This window comes from Anopheles gambiae, chromosome 2 (genome assembly GCF_943734735.2).
Source record: "Anopheles gambiae chromosome 2, idAnoGambNW_F1_1, whole genome shotgun sequence".
NCBI classification, from domain to species: domain Eukaryota; kingdom Metazoa; phylum Arthropoda; class Insecta; order Diptera; family Culicidae; genus Anopheles; species Anopheles gambiae.
Window position 1 is genome coordinate 70,740,096 of NC_064601.1, and position 18,994 is coordinate 70,759,089.

The following is an 18,994-nucleotide window of genomic DNA, read 5'->3' on the forward strand; positions in this document are numbered from 1 at the left end:
ACGACTAGTCGGATGTCGTTTTTACCCTTCGGTACTACCAGGAGTGACGAGCAAAAAGACTTGTCCATTTGTTCATTTACGCGTTCTATAATCCCGGAGGATAAGAGATTCTCTAAACGCTTTTCTGTTTCGTTTCTGAAAGCGATTGGTATATTGGTAAAAACGTTTCGAGATGGTGGTAAGCTTCGATCGTATGAGAGAACTACAGGAGCTACGTTGAATTTTGGGAATTCTCCCGACATTGATATCGCCAGTATATCTCCCGGTAACAACCGATTATAGATTTCTGATGCGCAACATTTTACTGGCACGTTCAAGCCCAATTGCAGCACGCTATATCTAATTGCTGTACTTCTACTAAGCAAAGGCTTTGCTTTTGCAATAATGTAGAATTTTTCTAAAGATCTTGGGCGTTCTTCAGATATGTAGAGCTCGGCTATGAAGGAAGCAACCACAGGAATTTCCTTCTGTACCCCGTAAGCTTTCAATGTCCGATCGGTTCCATCTTTTATATTTTATATCGGGTTCGTTCTAGGGTCACTTGCTCTTAACTCTTCATAAATATCCTCAGCTACTGTGTTCACGTCCGCTCCGGAGTCAATCATGAAATTCACAGGAACGCCTGCGACATATCCGACAATAAAGCCTTCGTTGTCGATTCCCTTCTCGACTGAGCACAACTGGTCATTATTTATAGCGGTTGTCTGTTCAGGGGACTTTGTTAACTGTAAATAGCTGTCTTTACTCGCCACTTTCATCATATCCTGGAAGTACATTAAAATTCAATATGTCTGGTTTATGTATATACGTGTGTACATATAAGCGCCCACCCGCACATATATACGTGTACGCCGTATACCCATGTATATATGTCCGTATGTATATACATACGCATGTACCTGTATAAAATATTCCTTCAAATAGAATATAATAACTATCTGTACTCTAATCTAATATCATTCCGTTCCAGTATCTCGTCCCGGACTAATAATAGGTATGTTAGGTGTACCATGTTAAATAAAGTTGTAGCTTGTGGAATATATTTTTAACAAGAAACTGTAAGTACTATCGCTGTATTAATATTATTTATTTTTATTTTTATTTTTTTTTATACCTAATTCGTCAGTTGCAAACCATAACAAATTTTAAAGCGTTAATTCTTGGAATTCTCTTTTGTGAACAATTTAGAAGCGTGAATAAATTTAGAATGTGAGTGAATAGAAAAATCATAGAATTCAGTATAGGAATATATAATTTGATCGAGCGGTCAGATAAGATCAGATGATTGTATATCACTTACGATCTCTTTATCACTGGTTGTTTCGGGCGTGTTATTGCTGTCCATAATTGCCGCGATCTTCCGGGTCTTAATTGCTGGTGATCCTGCTTCTTCTTCCTCTGCGCGACGTTTGGTTTTATCCTGAATCCCCTGACGGCATGCACGTTCGATGTGCCCTACGGTGTGGCAGTTGCGACATCTTTTGCTGATGGCGTGGCAGTTCTCAGAAGAATGATAGTTGCTAGTGCATCTTCCACATGGTTCGCGACGACCTCCGGAAGGTCTATTTGATGAAAACCGCGATGGTGTTAGTCTAGATGTTCCTCTTCCGCTTTGCATGCCCCAATATTTCTGATGGTACAGTGAGTTACCGCGATGGAATCCTCCCATACGAGGCCCATTGTTATGGTAAGAGCTGTTGGACACGGCGGCCACTAGTGCTGATGGTTGGACTTGAGAGTTTTGCTGGTGGGTCCTTGCGAAATTTATATCGTTCATTTGTTCCATTTCGCATTCTCGCACTTTGTCCAAAAGATCTGTTATTGATCCACGTTTCCTTAGAACTTTTATTCCTGTCTTACGGACTCTTGGATTAGTAGCATGTGCTTGGATCACGTCGACTACTGTTTCTATCAATTGGTTGTCTTTGTAATTGCAGAGCTTTGCTAGGTCAATTATTTTCTTTACGTATGTTAAATCGGACTCGCCGTCATTCTGATTCATAGAACGTAATTTTTGTCGCTGTAGGAAAACGTAATCGTGTGAGCTATAGTATTTATGCAACCTTTCCATTGCATTAATATACCGGAATAACTGTGCATCGCTCGATGAATCATTCGGTGATGTAGCTTCCAGAGTATTTAATAAGGAATAACCTGCTTTCATTTTGAAAGCATTCATTTTCATGTTTTCGTTAAAAATGCCTGCGAATTTCATTGCTGCTTCGAGCTGTTCCTTCCATCGTTCGAAGGATTTTTTATCCACTTCCTCTCCTTCCTTGGGAGTACAAGTGGAAACTTGTAACGAGGCGAATGACATCGACGTAAGCATCGAAAGTTCGTTAGTAGACTGTACTGGTGTTTGGATCATTGTCGAGGACCCGTATGGTTCGGGGTCAAACGGTTGATTTTCCGAAGGTTCTTCTATCCAGGTGTTATGCCGGATCTTTTTACGAGTTTCCTTAAGTTCTTTCTCCAAGAGGGCATTCTTGTTTTTTTCTGCTAATAAAGCCTCCGTTAATGCATCAATGTTGGCCTGTGTCATGCTATGATAAAATATTAACAAAACGCGAAAACAATACCACCATAAATAAATTAACTATGAAGACAAACCAAAATATAGTTCTGTTAAGTATTATGGAATGCTGATAGAGGTGCTGAGACCGTATCGTTCGCGTCAGAAGTTAATACTAGAAGTACACAGCCTGTTCATAAGGTGCGAGTTTACGCGTTCCCGAGACGTACGGTTGAGTATTTAAGTATAATATTTAAATGGGGATAATTTGTGATGCATAAAGTATTTTTTTTTATTATTATTTTTTAAACTTAAATTATTTTTGGGTACATATCCGTGAAAAGAGATAAAACTATTTGTTGTTTGTAAATTGATTTAAAATTATACTATTTATCTCGGATTCACGTGTCTCGGAAACAAGATGTGTCTATGTCATGCATTTTTTAATATATATTTTTCGGAAAATTCTTCTCAGAGAAACAGTGTCCTCTCAGGGATACATGGTTAATTTTTCTGGAAATTCCTCTCAGGGAAACAGTGTCCTCTCAGGGATACATGGTTAATTTTTCAAGAAATTCCTCTCAGGGAAGCACCGTCCTCTCAGGGAGCTGGCTGTATTCTTGAATTTTCCATATTGCCAAATCACTCAGGATTTGCTAGTCTAGGTATTGTTTTTTTTTTTTTTTGATAAGCGTATTATTGCTTGCATATGCACATGAGTATGTACATGCACACAGGTGCCCGGTGCGCACAGGTACGCGCCTGTATATTACACAGTTATCATATGTATTACTTTAAGCTATTAAAATTTAATATATTTTTGTTAAAAAAAAACCGATGTAAATAACTAATAGTAAAACAATGTGAAAAAAAACGTCTATATAAAGAAGATGGTTCGTTGTAAAACTTTTTTTCTGTTTTAAAATTTGAACCCTCCATTTTATTTACGTGATCGTGTGGTTTTTTTTTTTTTTTTTTTTGTTACCGGGACACACATATACATACACACGTGCACACGTACAGACACACACGCGCGAGCTTCATACTATATTATAATTCTATAAGTATGTCTTCGAAATTACAGTTCCTTCTCCAAAAAATAATAGAAAACAGTTGCGCAATTTTCGAAAAGAAAAATCGCGACTTATTATTTCTCTGCACTGGAAACCACACGTCGCCATATTGAAACACTTTCTTTCCGCCTTTACTTCGGCAAAGACATACTTGTACATACATATATATGTATATAATTTCGTCGTATATCGTATATATCGACGCTCACACACGAGTATATATTTAATATCTAATATCTAATATCTATCTATCTAATATCGTAATATCTTATTTATGATCATTAAAGAATTTTAAAGTGTTAACTAAAATCGTACGGGGTCTTTATATAAAAAAGTTTTGTGGATGAAAACTGTACAACATTTTATCCGCTTGACAGGGCACCGCCATTTTCTGTGTCGCGTGCGTCGTATTTTTATGACGATCTTCACTTGAATTCAACGCGCTACATTCTTGTCGAGAGCTTCTTTACTCACAACTCACCGACTTGCGCCATTGTCGTGATCGCTGGACATTTTTCTTCACTTTTATCTATTTTTTTTACTTTTATCAAACTTTTTTTCTTTATTTCCTCGCTTTAAACCTCCCCACAACCTTGCTTCAATTGATCAACCGCAAGACTGACGTCCGTCTTCCCCAACTTCCTTTACTTTCCAGTTTCGCCCGGCCTGTTTTGCGCTTGACGCTCTTTCGCCCTTTCAAGCAAATTGCTTGATTAAATATTTTCTTGCAAGGGTAATTCAATTTTTGTTTTGAATATTATTATTAACCGTTCCTATCAGTATTACTCCTTCTCATTCAACTGATATATTAGTTCATCACTTGCTTCCTTTTTTTTATTTTTTTTATTATTATTATTTCCCTGTCCTATCTCAATCCCTACACCGGAGATTTTTTTTCAGAAAGAAATAAACACATACAGCGCTGCTAATAACAATTCTGATAATTGCGATTGTATCAAAAATTTTACCTTATCGTGCAACATCAATAATACTCGTGTACGCCTCGTGAAACTACACTTTATATTAATAAAAGAAACTAGTTTTTTAATCGTTACACCGTCCCGCACGACAAAATCGAGCAGTTTTGTAGCTCGGATTTTCGATCGCTTTCCTCCAAAAGCGATCGAAAAAGCGAGCAGAAATGTCAGGAAAAACGCTTGGATTCCGATCGAAGAAATATTTCATTCCAAAATTTTCAGCGCCGAAACTTTCAAAATATTTCATTTATAAATTTTGCAACAGTTTTGAATGCGAAATATTTCACAGCCATGGGCTGTGAAATATGTTTGCAGTTTGAGTTTGAGAAGTTTTCGATCGCTTTGCGCAGCGGAAAGTTTGAATGCATAATATTTCCCAGTTATGGGTAGTGAAATATGTTTGCAGTTTGAGTTTGAGAAGTTTTCGATCGCTTTGCGCAGCGGGTCTCACTACCCTTTTTTTTCATCCTTCACCTCGTGACAAACGTCATAACCAATTCCGGAAACATCCTTTCGTTCAGCAATACCGAAACTACCTTTAACTTCGCCGAAGTGTCTTAACTAAGTAGTTTTTCATGGTTATCATATTGCTTTCCTATTCCTTCTAATAACATCCTTTATCACCGACTTCTAGCTGTACGGTGTTGTGCTGTGCTGATCCACATACCATTCGGTTCTCTACTCATCGTTATCGATTCATGATTATCGCTTCGCGATCGCTATCCCCTCTTCATTGTCCTATCATCATCGTTTGTTACTATCGTCGTTCCGTTGGGCTATACTCTGTGTGTGTGCGGAAATAGTACGTAATATGGATATCTATTTTTCTTTGTGACCCATTCTAACCTTTTTTCCGTTGAGTTTTTTAGCCATACTCCTACCGTTGTATCCTGGTGTACAATACATGTACTTCACCTCTCATCTCTCTCAATCAACGCTCTCTTCGATCAACGTTTACAAATGATCGATCATCTTCTTCTTCACTAGCATGCTGGCAGTATACAGGCAGATATGTAAATAAAAAAATCCTGTTGTTTTATCGTTTTATTTTAGGTCAGTCCAACAATAACTGTTGTGACAACAGCGTTTGTTATGGTTCTGGGGAACACCACAAAGGTAGAGAGGAAACTGTTGTAGAGTTCCACTGCTCGACAGGAGAAAACTCTATCGCGATTGAACCGCGATGGCGGGAGGTGGTGAGAGGATAAAAGGGCCGGAGGACGGACTCCCGGCCTCTTTTCGCGTCAGTTACTCGGAGAATAAAACTAATTTTGTGATTTTTCGCCACTAAGAAATATCTACGAAACTTTCTTTTGAGTATCCTTTTCGCAACATTTCACAAAATTAATGCACTGTACGGACATTTTTCACTCAGTGATTCGTTTAAACGCACCAGCGTATGTAAATCTTTACATTAGTGTTACGCAAAATCCGCACTTTAGACACTCTTAAAATCTAGTCGTTATTAAGTTAAGTGAACACTGTGCGGTTTAAATAAGTGTCGTGACACGAACTCGCGATTGTCGAAATTTTATACGTTACACGCGCGGTACAATCTTGTGTAAGTCTCACCGTGGAGAGCAGCACGAACTCGCGAGTGACCTTTTTTTTTGGCAAACTGTGGAAACCCGTCGTTGCGGAAAATGGACGCAGGAGCAAATCAGGACGCAAGCTGTGAGGTGATTGAGTCACAGCAGCAGCATACGGAGGAAACGCCCCGGAACTCCCCGGAAAGGCACGAAAGTGCCGGGGAAAATACTGTCTGGAAGGACGAATCAGCCTTGCAGCCCGCGGTATTACCCCGCGACCTGGAAGTAAGGAGAAAGCGGCTAGAGATCCGCAAGAAACAACTCGAACTCGAGAAAACTCGACAGGAGCTAGAGCTCGAATTGTTGGAACTGGATTTGGAGGAGGAGATATCCGATCGCAACAGCCGAGTAAGTGATTATGTGGAGAAGACGGAGGTCTGGCTGCATGACACGAAACGCGTCGGGAAGACCGCGACGGTTCAACGTGATGGCGGTGAGCGCCTAGGTCATTCACCTTCGACCCCAGCAGGAAGGAAATCAGCAACAGCGGGTGCGATGCGGGTAGCTGCCGCACCTTCACGAGAGGAATGCGCGATAGCGAGCGCAAGCAGGGGTCAGCAACCCTCGACCCCAACGACAAACAGCACCCCTCCGGACTACGACCGGACCTTGGCGATAGACCAAGCCGCCTCCATGGAACGCGAATACGCGCAATGGAGGCGTGCAGTGGAAGTCAGCATCACGGAACACCGGGCCAAACAACTCAGCCAGGCTAACAAGTCAGGGGCAATGGCCGCAGCGGTCGACTCCAACAGGCGCTACGTGGACCTGCTTTAGAGTCCGTGGATCACGTGCTTCTACTCCCGGATGGTCTAAAGGAAGTCTTAGACATTTTGCGGACAGAGTATGGTCGTCCCGACCTGATAGTGGACAACCTCGTTGATAAGGTGAGAAGGTTACCACCAGTCAGAGCCGAAAGGCTCGATACCTTGGCGAACTTTGGCAAGGCAGTACGCAAGTTGTGCGCCACAATAAATGCGTCCGGTTTAGAGGATTATAATTGCAATGTTGCATTGCTAAAGGAGTTAGTTGCAAAATTACCAGCCGAGAGACGCCTGGAATGGGCACGCTATAAGGTGAAGTTAGCGAGGAAGACCATAGAAGAATTCGGCAAGTGGTTTACCGAAATTGCGGTGGCCGCGAGTACCGAGGTTAACCCGTTCGAAAAACATACGCAACACACCATAAACTCCCGGCCGCTGACCTACATACCGCTCGATGATGACTTGGACTTTCCCATAACCCCGAACCACCTACTGCTAAGCAGCTCGGACGGAAGAAAAACTACGGCGTTCTTCGATGACTCCCCGGCATCGATTAAATCGTCTTGGAGCGACACACAAAGGAATGCGGACCTTTTCTGGAAGAGGTGGATCGCGGATTATCTTCCTATACTTACCCGCAGATCGAAATGGTTTCATCCGGCACCGCGCATCAAGGTAGATGATGTCGTAGTGATTGTGGACGGAAATTTGCCGAGGAACAGTTGGCCGATGGGGAGAGTTTTAAGCGTAATTTGTGCAAGGGATGGGCAAGTCAGAAGAGCGACAGTGCAGACGGTAAACGGAATTTTAGAACGACCGGCGACAAAAATTGCGGTTCTAGATGTAGGCGAAAAGGTTAAGTCGAGTGACGAGTCTAAAGAACAACAAGGGAGACCGCATGGGATTAATGACAGCAGTGGGGAACAGAGCGAGCAGAAACAAACGTCATAGGAGTGTAGCACCCAGGGGCGCTAAACTGATGGGGAGAATGTTGTGACAACAGCGTTTGTTATGGTTCTGGGGAACACCACAAAGGTAGAGAGGAAACTGTTGTAGAGTTCCACTGCTCGACAGGAGAAAGGGCTGGAGGACGGACTCCCGGCCTCTTTTCGCGTCAGTTACTCGGAGAATAAAACTAATTTTGTGATTTTTCGCCACTAAGAAATATCTACGAAACTTTCTTTTGAGTATCCTTTTCGCAACAATAACAGATAATAGAACAGAAGCATATTCTGAACCTGATTGCAGGCCGCCATTAAGCTCAAGCCAAATGATTGTTCAAGCGATATCTGCTTCTGCAGAAAAGAAACTATCACTTTCGGATATGTATTCGTTCATTACCGATAGTTACCTATATTATCAACAAACAGTCTGCAACAAAATCCGGGAAAAACTCTATTCGGCATAGCTTAAGCATTAACAGGTAATTAATGCTTTGATCAACGTGTGATACTTATTTAATTGTAATGTTACCTTATCCAACTTGTTTGATTTATGATCAATAGATGCTTCATCAAAACGCCTCAACTACATGCCAAAAGGGGAAGTGTTGGGAACTAAAACCAAGGCGGATTAAATTTCTTGACAAAAACGATTTATTGTACTATTACTCGCCAAAAAATTTGTCAGTTTTTCGGCGATTGGTTTAGAAAAGGGCTCGTTCCTATCTTGCGGCCCTTTTTAACGCTTTTTTTCTGTTGCGCTTCGTGCCTTGTTCGTGTACTGGTCGCTCGTTTTAAAACGTCCCGTTTATGACAGGTAGTTGGAACGCGAGATTCCAACAGGTAGCTTGTGCATGATTGATCCAACATGCGAAGCGTTGCTTGTTAGTAAATGTTTCGTGGCACGACGGACTTGAACCAGGCTGACGAAAGTATAATTCCAAACCATCCCGCACGACAAAATCGAGCAGTTTTGTAGCTCGGATTTTCGATCGCTTTCCGCCAAAAGCGATCGAAAAAGCGAGCAGAAATGTCAGGAAAAACGCTTGGATTCCGATCGAAGAAATATTTCATTCCAAAATTTTCAGCGCCGAAACTTTCGAAATATTTCATTTATAAATTTTGCAACAGTTTTGAATGCGAAATATTTCACAGCCATGGGCTGTGAAATATTTTGGAAGATTGAGTTTGAGAAGTTTTCGATCGCTTTGCGCAGCGGGATGTTAATGAACAACATTCAATTACGTTGCCAAATGTTCTTTTAACTAACCCGAGCCACAGAGCTGAGTGCCTTCTGAAGGAAACGAGGGAAAGAGATAGCACATGAGTCTGCTTCGAATGTAATTTTGGCAGACGACGGACCGAGACGTATGAAGCGCCTGGATGCGGGCAGGAATGGTTGCCAAATTCTTATGTGATGTGAAAAAAGTGAACAAAATATAAAAACGCCAAAACAACCCGATATCTATAATCACACTTAACGCATCAGCACGCATTACAGCCAACAACGCATTCAAATCCCTCTTTATGTAACCGATAAATAAAAACCGACCGATTTTTTTTGCGTCGCAAGCACGATTCGTGATTTTGCGGCAAATATTTTGTTTTATTTGTTAATTTTTAGGTTATTATCATCATGGATAAGGCCCAACAAGCTCAGAACATTCGGCAGAAATACAGAACAGGCAGAGCAATATGGACATGTTTGGAACAGGAATGGGAAGCAGAAGACAATGTTGCAACAATTTCTACATCGACTTCAAGCCAGGAAGCACATGGTGAGTACATTTGGTGCTATAGTTTTTAATATAGTGCAGTGGATGTAGTGAATTGTGCAAGCTATAATACGATAGTTTACTGCACTAATGTGTAGTGTGTGAGACGGTGCAATCCAGCAACCAATAAAGGAAGCTACTCTTTTAGAGCCGGACGCAATAATGCTCTACCCGTCATAATAATCGATGGTTTATAGGGGGTCACGGGGACGATCGTCAGCCCGCACAACTTAATTTCAAGCCTGTCGTGATTTTAAACCTTATTTGAACCGTCCTCCTGTCCCACGGACTGACTATCCGAGCACAAATGTGATACACAGGAATAGATAAATCTTTTAAAAAACATTTTCGGTTGTAACATCAATTCAACTATTATCTTATTTTACTAGCCAGTAATGTTTTTGTTTATTTCAGCACTACTCCGCCTCCTGTTGATTCATTTGAATTGAATATTTCTATGGATGGTATTTGTTGCGAACGCAACTTGTCAGTTCCTCGACAACCGTAAATACCGTTTCAATAATGACGCGATTATACTTGTACTGTTTTACAATTCATTTATTTCGCAAATCTTTCACAAGCTTTAAGCAGGGTTTAAAAAACGCGGTATTCCTTGCACGGTATAAAACGTAGAGAGCTAACGTGACCTACGCGCGTTCCTCTTATAACTTTTTTCCCGCGATGGCCGTCGGGCCATCGCTACATCGCGATCATAACCCTTTTTCGCCGATCGAAATGGATATTACTGCATAGGACGTCAGATACACCCATCGCCGTTGTTAGACATTAAATACCTAAACATAATATTAAGACTACCTACTTGGGACGATTTACATTTAGTATATTTAGGAGTCTTGAGGAAATTAATGATAGGTTTTACGACAGGATCTTTTATCAACGAGAAATGGAATTTAGATGAGCAGGATCAAATTTCAGGGCTTCTAGTTCAAATTAAATAAACCAGCAGAATTTCAGAGAGCAGTAAGGTCCCTCAAATGTATAAAATTTTGGAAGGGGTCCGAATACCGAACCTTCCTACATCTTATCAGCGTTTCTCTTCTAAAAAGCAGAATAAGTGACAGGGCACATCATCACTTCAAATTGTTGGTAGCTATTACAATGTTTTCCACCAAAATTTATAAAAACTATTGGAAGTACGCGGGGTCATTATTAAATCAATTCGTTTCAGAATTAAGCTCAATCTACGATCGTATTTTTTTTTATTATTAATTATTAAAAAATAAAAAATTAAATTATCAAATTTTGACTTACAATGTTCATAATCTAGTTCATGTACAATAAGATGTAAAAAATATCGGACCCCTTCGAACTATTTCAACGTTTCCAGCCGAAAACAAATATCAGCAAATTAAAAGATTTGTCAGGACAGGGAATTGCTTGAGCCAAGTCGTAGGTAGGATAGGCGAACTTAGTAGAATTGAAACAAGTACACAGAAAATAAAAATTATGTATCCATATATAAAATTTTGACAGGAAGAATCAATTTTACATGTCAGGTCAGATTTTGTTTAAAGACAGGGAAATAGAAACGCATGGTTTTTAACAAAAAAAAATGAAATAGTTCGTTACATCAGGGCAACCGAATTATCAGGAACGTTTGCTATTGAGGGGCACCAGATTTTAAGGAAAAGGGCAGCTTTTACGTATCCAAGTAGTTCAGAAGTAATATTTAATTACATAGCTAGCGTAGACGATTTATCTTCTGAAATAGTTAGGATAAATATTAAGGCCGGGCTACATTGATCATGCTCCGTAGTGTAATTTCGATTTTCACTAGCGCATCTGGCGGCGGCTGTCGGAAGCATTTTGCCAAACAATTTGTAGCCGCTTCAGAAAATGTTATTTCTCCTTGTTTTTTACTTTAACTGGACTGGAAAAGCTATGCAATTGATAGATAAATATGTTTTTCAAGTATTTCAGCCACTTTCGCATCAAAAAACGGTGAAAAAACAACTTAAATTTGAGATCCGGCACGACTATTCCCTCGACGACCAAAAACAGCTTCCTCCTGTCTCCACGAGATGCGCTAGAGAAAATCAAAATTACACTAGCGATTACGGGCAATGTTCCCCGGCCTCTATGCTTCGCGAAAGCAATGAGAGACGAACAATACAGAAGAAGAACGTAAAGGCCGGGCTACATTGATCGTACTCCGTAGTGTAATTTTTATATTCACTAGCGCATCTGGCGGCGACCAGCGCAAGCTAGATGTGGGTATAATTTAAGTGCCAAAATTATTCATGCTTGGTGTCTCATCAATTTTTGACCAGGCTGTCTGTATGCCGTTTGACATGTTGATCAAAATCAATAAATTGCTACAGGTCAGGACGCCGAGTACTGCTGGGCAAATCGTCATTTGACACTTGGATGCCTAAGCTTCATACAAAGCGCACGACAACATTCCTTCCCATCTGCCAAACTCTGTCCATCATGGCTTCCACAGCCAAATCTTCCACATATAATTGTAGTCTATGTTATCACCTTGATCGCAGCAGTGTGCATTGTTTATCGTTTGAATCGTTTGCCGGCTGGTGTTTAGTAGAAGTGAAAATTTTGGTGGTTCTCGATTTTTTGGAAAAATGAGCGAGCCAGAGCTTGCAAATGACAACAACGAAGTCCGTTATCGTTCCTGATCTCGTTCCTGTAGTCCGCAGGCACGTCGTTTGTGGGTTCAGGACTTATTCCTGAACCGAAACGAAACCGGCAACCGGCTACTGACCGACATCACGACATCGGGTATATACGAGACGATGAACCGATTTTTAAGGATGAAGAAGGAAGATTTCTTCCATTTACTGTCCCTTGTTGGTCCAAAAATTGCGAAAATGGACACAGATTTCCGCAAAGCAATCACGGAACAGGAAAGGCTGCTGATAACATTGCGGTATCTTGCGACTGGAGAGACATTTACCAGCCTACAATACGTGTTTCGGGTAAGTAATATTATTTTTGCTTTTTGCTTTTTGCTAAGCACACTTTTATCAATCAACATATAATTTTAGGTGTCGAGGCATTCTATCAGCAGAATAGTTAAAGAGACGTGCGCATGTCTTATCGAGGCTTTGCGGGATTATGTCAAGGTAAGTTGCGGGCGTAACTAGCCTCGCTTCAGTGTTTATGTGTTTAAAACGTTCAGCCCGGTGGCAGGCACCAGGGCCTGCCAGTAAACTTTCCCGTTTGCTGGGGCCAACCATTGCTCTGGGGACTCTTTGGCTAGAGAAACAGAATACATTGCGAACAACTGTACTCTAATCGCATGAATACAACGGTGTGAAGGTAAAAAAATGATTTTCTAAATATTATTGAGATTGGTAAAGACATCAACCCACACACAACAGTATTGATGAAGAGAGTAGAGTTGAAATTATAGCGAAAAACTTTATTTTTTCTACATGCATCTTTGGATCAAAATTCACTGCTTGGGTAGTAGATGCCGGCGGATAGTTCATGAAAAACAGAGCCGGAATGAACGTGTGAAATGTGCTGCAGTACGTTTTCCTCTTGAACGTCCTCGTATGAAAAGAGTCAGCCGGAATCGATTCCGATCCGTGGGTGCAGCGGGTGCGCTAGGTCGGAGTTGGAATCAAATCCGACCCGCTGGTGCAACGAGTTCGGGTCGACCCGAAAGATCAGTAGGTGCGAGAAAGCATAAACGAATCCGACCCGTTGGTGCAGCGAGTTCGGGTCGGGTCGGGCCACGGTAGGTTCAATGCCCGACCCGAACTCGCTGCACCAACGGGTCAGAGTCGCTTATGCTTTCTCGCACCTACTGATCTTTCGGGTCGACCCGAACTCGTTGCAACCGAACCTACCGTGGCCCGACCCGACCCGAACTCGCAGCACCAACGGGTCGGATTCGCTTATGCTTTCTCGCACCTACCGGAGTATTTGCACCCACTGAAACTACTTATACCTTTTGGGTTGACCCGAACGACTCCGGGTCGCTTTCAGATGGCTCCGACCCGATAGGTTCGGGTCGACCCGCCCATTAGTTATGTTTTTAAAGATTTTTTTTAATGATTCTAATAACTCCCGCTGAATATTCATAATGCGTCGCCTTTTTGGAGACGGAATAAGCCGAAGCTCATCGGCCACGTACCGGCCGAAATCGTCCGGATCTGCGGTTTCCGGTGCGCCTGTTGCGCCCGAAACCGGTTGTTGCAGCCGGTTGTTGAGGGCCCCACTCACACCGTTTCCCTCGCGGATCGTGCCAAGAGTGACGAATAAGGCAGAAGGATAGGAAGAAGGTGTGGGAGAGAATGGCTCGGGGTCGAAGGCAACCGCGGCATCCCAATCGATGTCGTCCAACGATTGTGGAACCGCGTAGGCTGCCTCCACGAGGGAACGGGGAGTGAGGCCCTCATCGTCGTAACCAAGCTGAAAAAAAAGAAAATGAACATTAAAATCATAATTTATGTTTCTCATAAGCTCTAAAATATACAGTAACTAAAACATGCATTGAAATCATTCCTCTATTTTATTTTCTTTTAGCTACCCTCTACCGAAGAAGAATGGCTTGCAATCTCAAGACGATTTGAGCAGCGCTGGAGATTTCCTCACGCAATAGGTGCAATCGATGGGAAGCACGTTGAAATTATTTGCCCTCGTAATAGCGGATCCGAATATCACAACTATCAAAATTTTTTTAGTATTGTATTAATGGTTGTGGTCGATGCTGATTATAACTTTTTATGGGCAGATGCTGGTGGTAAGGGAGGAATATCGGACGGTGGAATATTTAAAAACACACGGCTATATCACAAGTAGTTATATAGTGAAGTGGAGAAGTGAAGGGGGCTTGACCGATCTCCAAAACATTGCTTCCCGACCTTCAGAAAATCTTGCTGACATAAGGAACCACATTGCAAACCATTTAAAACATAATCGTTTTACGTAAATCCATCCAACCAATACCATGGATAATAAAATTAATAATAAATAATGAAATCGCAAACACAACTACACCGACTATTCTGTACATTACTACCAGCATGGTTATTTATAATAAACATTTAAGTACGCGAGTGCATCAACTACGGATTTTTTTAAGCATTACTCGCCTGCTCTATTAGCGGCTGGATAAACTGCTGGCTGGCTTACTAGCTCACTCACCGAATAAACGTGGCCACATGCCTGTTGTGTTTGGTTCCTGCTGGTGGATCGAGTGGACGAACGTGGCGATAATCATACGCACGTAACTATGTACAGTAAAATCTTTCTAAAATCAATTCTCTTCAAGATTGATCATGGAGAAACTTAACTATAGCTACGTACACGATAGCGACTCGCCCAAACACATTATCGGACGAATTGGCCATCGACCCACTGAAATAGCGGAGTATCATGGACGATCGTAACAAGCAGGGTACGCTCGTCTATCAACTACGCACCTGCTTCCAGCGCAACGATCGATTGCCAATTGTTATTGCCGATTGCAATTGCACAACGAGCGAAGAAAGAATCCATCGTCATGTCAGCACTATGATTCCGGACGGCTATACATATTGGTCTCGTGCTGTTGACGTGGTGCGCTGGTCAGCATTTCCTGCTTGTCGTGATCGTCTGTATATGTGTACATTTTAAGAATCATAGGAACACTTCGTGTGTGAAATGATTCATTTGTATTAAAACTTTAACGAACGAAGCACATACTACTGTGGTGTTATGGGGAAAACCACCAGCTGAATTATATGATATACTTTGTTCGTCAAAATGTTAATTATATAAGTGCAAAAGAGAGCTTTTTTATGTATATAACAAACGAGCCTCGCATTAAGTTAGTTAAATAGAATGTGAGTAAGGTCAATTAGTTCGTCGGAGAACATTTATCAATCATGGATACCCAAATGTATTGATACTCAATACTAGGCATTTATGTAAAATTGATTTGAAAGCTGACATTAGCTTCCACGCCAAAGATTAAACAAACTAGTTGACCCACACCACTAGTTATTTAAAATAAGTATAAACATACTCACCGTGTCTACATGCACCGCATCTTGGGTGGCCTCGTCTACAAAAGACATCGCTTGGTAGGCGAACCACCGTGGCCGGAACACGTCGTCATTGCCTAAAATAAAACAATAATCAATTGGGATGAGAATTAATAAATTAACTGTATATATATTTTTCTACATGTACCTGTACCGGTTTGCGTCGTCTTCTTAACCTTGGCCTTGTTGGTCCGATAAATGCCAAGGAGTCGGGACCACAGATGTTTCGCATCTTGTGGCGAAACCTCCTCCTTGGCCGCTATCGCAGCCCACGCGTCGCCCTTCAAAACTACATTTTTGTAATTTTTATTTTTTTCTCCCACAAAACACGGTGCTTTTGCACCTCGACAATGAAGCGGAGGCTTTTTTCATGATCCTGGAATGAAAAAGAAAATTCAGTTAAATACTTCCCTTTTTTAATTTAAATTAAAACAACAGAAAGGTCGACAATCGCGTGATTGTAGCATGCACATGCTTCCGAACAAACTTATTACATGGCGACCGTGACTTTTAAACTGTAATCTTCGGATGTGCAAAAAAAAAGTGACGAATGAAACCTCAAACACGGACAAAAAGTGCAAAGTGGAAACGTTGTATAAAAATCGCAAGTGCTTCTGAAATGACTTGGAAAGTGATTAATTACCAAAAATAGTGAACTACGAGTGAAAACCAATCATTTTCAAAATGGGAGGCAAGGCTGCAAAACCTGAAACAAATATAAAAGGAGACCATGATCTCACAATAGTTCAAACTCAGAATATTCATACAGAATATCATCTGACTCAGGATTTAAAACTAAACATTATTTTAGGGCTGCTAATCACCCTGTGCATTGTTAAAATAGCGAAAACTTGTTACAAACACCTTCGTAACCAAGCTATACTATACGAAAAAGGTGATATGCTATTTGACCCACAAAATAGGTAAAGGCTATGGGAAAGTACCGTAAGTTCACCAATGCAGCTATTGACCGCGATTATGAAAAACAATTATGCGCGTATGAGAATCTACCTCAACGTGTAAAAACACTGTGACCAGCGGTATGGTTTGGAACAGCCGTTCCCAACGCGGAAGACGAGAAGAATAAGGCAAGAATGGACGGGCACACTGTCGGACAGACAGGTGAGAGAAGACATCCCTGGACCTAGGGACAGAGGAACACCGGACACCGGGTAGGGCACCACCTACGAGAACTCCAAGGTACTGCATAACCCTTAATATGATGAAGAATGAAACAAAAAATAGAACTACTAGTAGAAAGATTAAAACAACTGCATGATAATCTAAAACACATAGACAGATGCTACAGACAGTGCGCAATAAGCACATATGAGGAAAGCGCTAAGGAAACTTTTAAAAAGCTACAAGAAAAGTTAGTTAAATATGAAAATGAAATAAGTGAAGAAGAACTAACGTACACATCTAAAATTGCTAGAACACTATATAGCGACATAACTAAATTCATAGCAATTCACAAACAAAAGTTTACAGTTTCAATTAATAACGTCAGTTTAGGAACACAAACAATGGCGACGTTTAACCTAAAAGAAGCTTCGGCTGTAGTACCGACATATAATGGATCCGCAGACCAATTACAATCCTTCCTTAGGGCAATACATTTTGCAAAGAGAATGTTCCCGGATGATCAAGAGGGACTATTGGTAGACTTCATTTACACTAGATTATCTGGTAAGGCAGAAACCGGAATAAAACCCAACCTTACCACAGTACAGCAAGTAGCAGAGGATATAAAATCACGCTGTGAAGAAAAGGTAGAACCAAGCAAAGTAATAGCTAACATGAAATCATTAAAAACTAAGGATACAAAGACACTTTGCAAAGAAATAGAAGAGCTTACAGAAAAATTGAAGGTTCTCTACGTTCAAAAACAAATTCCAACCGAAGTAGCAAATGAATTCGCAATTCAGGAAGGAATAAATTCATTAATAGATAAAGTGTCAAATCGAGAAGCTAAAACAGCTCTCATCATTGGAAAATTCACAACTATAAACGAAGCTACTAAAGTAGTAGATGAATGCGAATCTCGACAAGACAAAGCACAAGTACTTGCTTACCAGGGTTCATACAACAATAGTAGATTCAATAATTATAGACAACAGAACAGGAATTATCAGTATAATAACCGTCCTAACTCAAACCAAACATACAGACGCAATGACAATTACAGAAACAACAACAATTTCAATAACCGCAATTATAACAGTGATGGCTACAACAGCAATCAAAGAAATAATAACCGCAGAGGCAATAATAGAGACAACCAAAATCAGAGATACAATAATAATGGCTATCAAAACAGGCCAAATAGAAGTCCTAGGGCTATAACGAATCGAGAAACAGGGCAACAATCCAGAAACGTATATCATACTACAGCTCAGGTACAGGAGGATGAGAATAATTTTTTAGACCAAAAAGAATCAACTCAGACTCTAGACCAATATACGCGCTAGATTTGAATGGAGTTGATTACATAAAAATTAAACTGAGTTTTGCTAATACCGAAACATCTATATTATTAGTCGACACAGGAGCATCAGTATCACTATTCAAAGCAAGCAAATTAAAGAAAAACCACAGTCCAATACGTTCAGATTCAATTTCATTAACAGGAATTTCTAACACACCAATATATTCTAAGGGTATTACAACTTGTACTATTTTTTTTAACAATTTAGAATTGGAACATGACTTTGTATTAGTTCCAGATGAATTTAACATAGGAGCAGACGGTATATTAGGTAGAGATTTTTACAAACTTTACAGATGTTCTATTAACTATGAATTACTATTGCTTACATTCACATGCCAAGGAGAGGAAATTCAACATAATATTGAGGAAGACGACGGAAAAGGATTTATTTTACCTATCAGAAGTGAAGTAGTACGAAGAATATACCTTCCAAATATAACTGAGGACACCATAGTATTCGCTCAAGAAATCCAACCAGGAGTATTTTGTGGTAGTACAATCATTTCTAATAATAATCAAGTAGTTAAATTCATCAACACAAAGCAACGAAATATCTACATAACTCATGCAGAATTCAAACCTATTACAGAACCATTATCGAATTATGAAGCTAAACAAGTAAATAACAAAGCAGGAGAAGTAAACAATGATAGACTGCAAAAACTTTTACAAAAAATTAAAATAGATAAAATTCCCACCTCGGAAATTTACAATCTAAGAAAAATTGTTACAGAATACAACGATATTTTTTGCGTAGAAGATGATCCAATTACTACAAACAATTTTTACCCTCAGAAAATCGAATTAAAAGACAATATCCCAACTTACATACCAAACTATAAACAAATTTATTCACAA

General features: G+C 40.4%; 2 protein-coding genes across 2 annotated transcripts; one reads left to right on the plus strand and one right to left on the minus strand.

The window, feature by feature from the left end:
• Positions 1-265: 265 nt before the first annotated feature.
• LOC133391661 (uncharacterized) lies at positions 266-2,068 on the minus strand. Its single transcript, XM_061647230.1, has 2 exons — positions 1,301-2,068; positions 266-764 (listed from the first exon to the last, which is right to left on the minus strand). The coding sequence occupies exons 1-2, from the start codon at positions 2,000-2,002 to the stop codon at positions 516-518; spliced, it is 951 nt and encodes a 316-aa protein (XP_061503214.1). The 5' UTR covers positions 2,003-2,068; the 3' UTR covers positions 266-515.
• Positions 2,069-12,082: 10,014 nt separating this feature from the next.
• On the plus strand, positions 12,083-14,606 carry LOC133391806 (uncharacterized). Its single transcript, XM_061648186.1, has 3 exons — positions 12,083-12,585; positions 12,655-12,732; positions 14,144-14,606. Exons 1-3 carry the CDS (start codon positions 12,403-12,405, stop codon positions 14,417-14,419), a joined length of 537 nt encoding a protein of 178 aa, XP_061504170.1. The 5' UTR covers positions 12,083-12,402; the 3' UTR covers positions 14,420-14,606.
• The last annotated feature ends 4,388 nt before the right edge of the window (positions 14,607-18,994 follow it).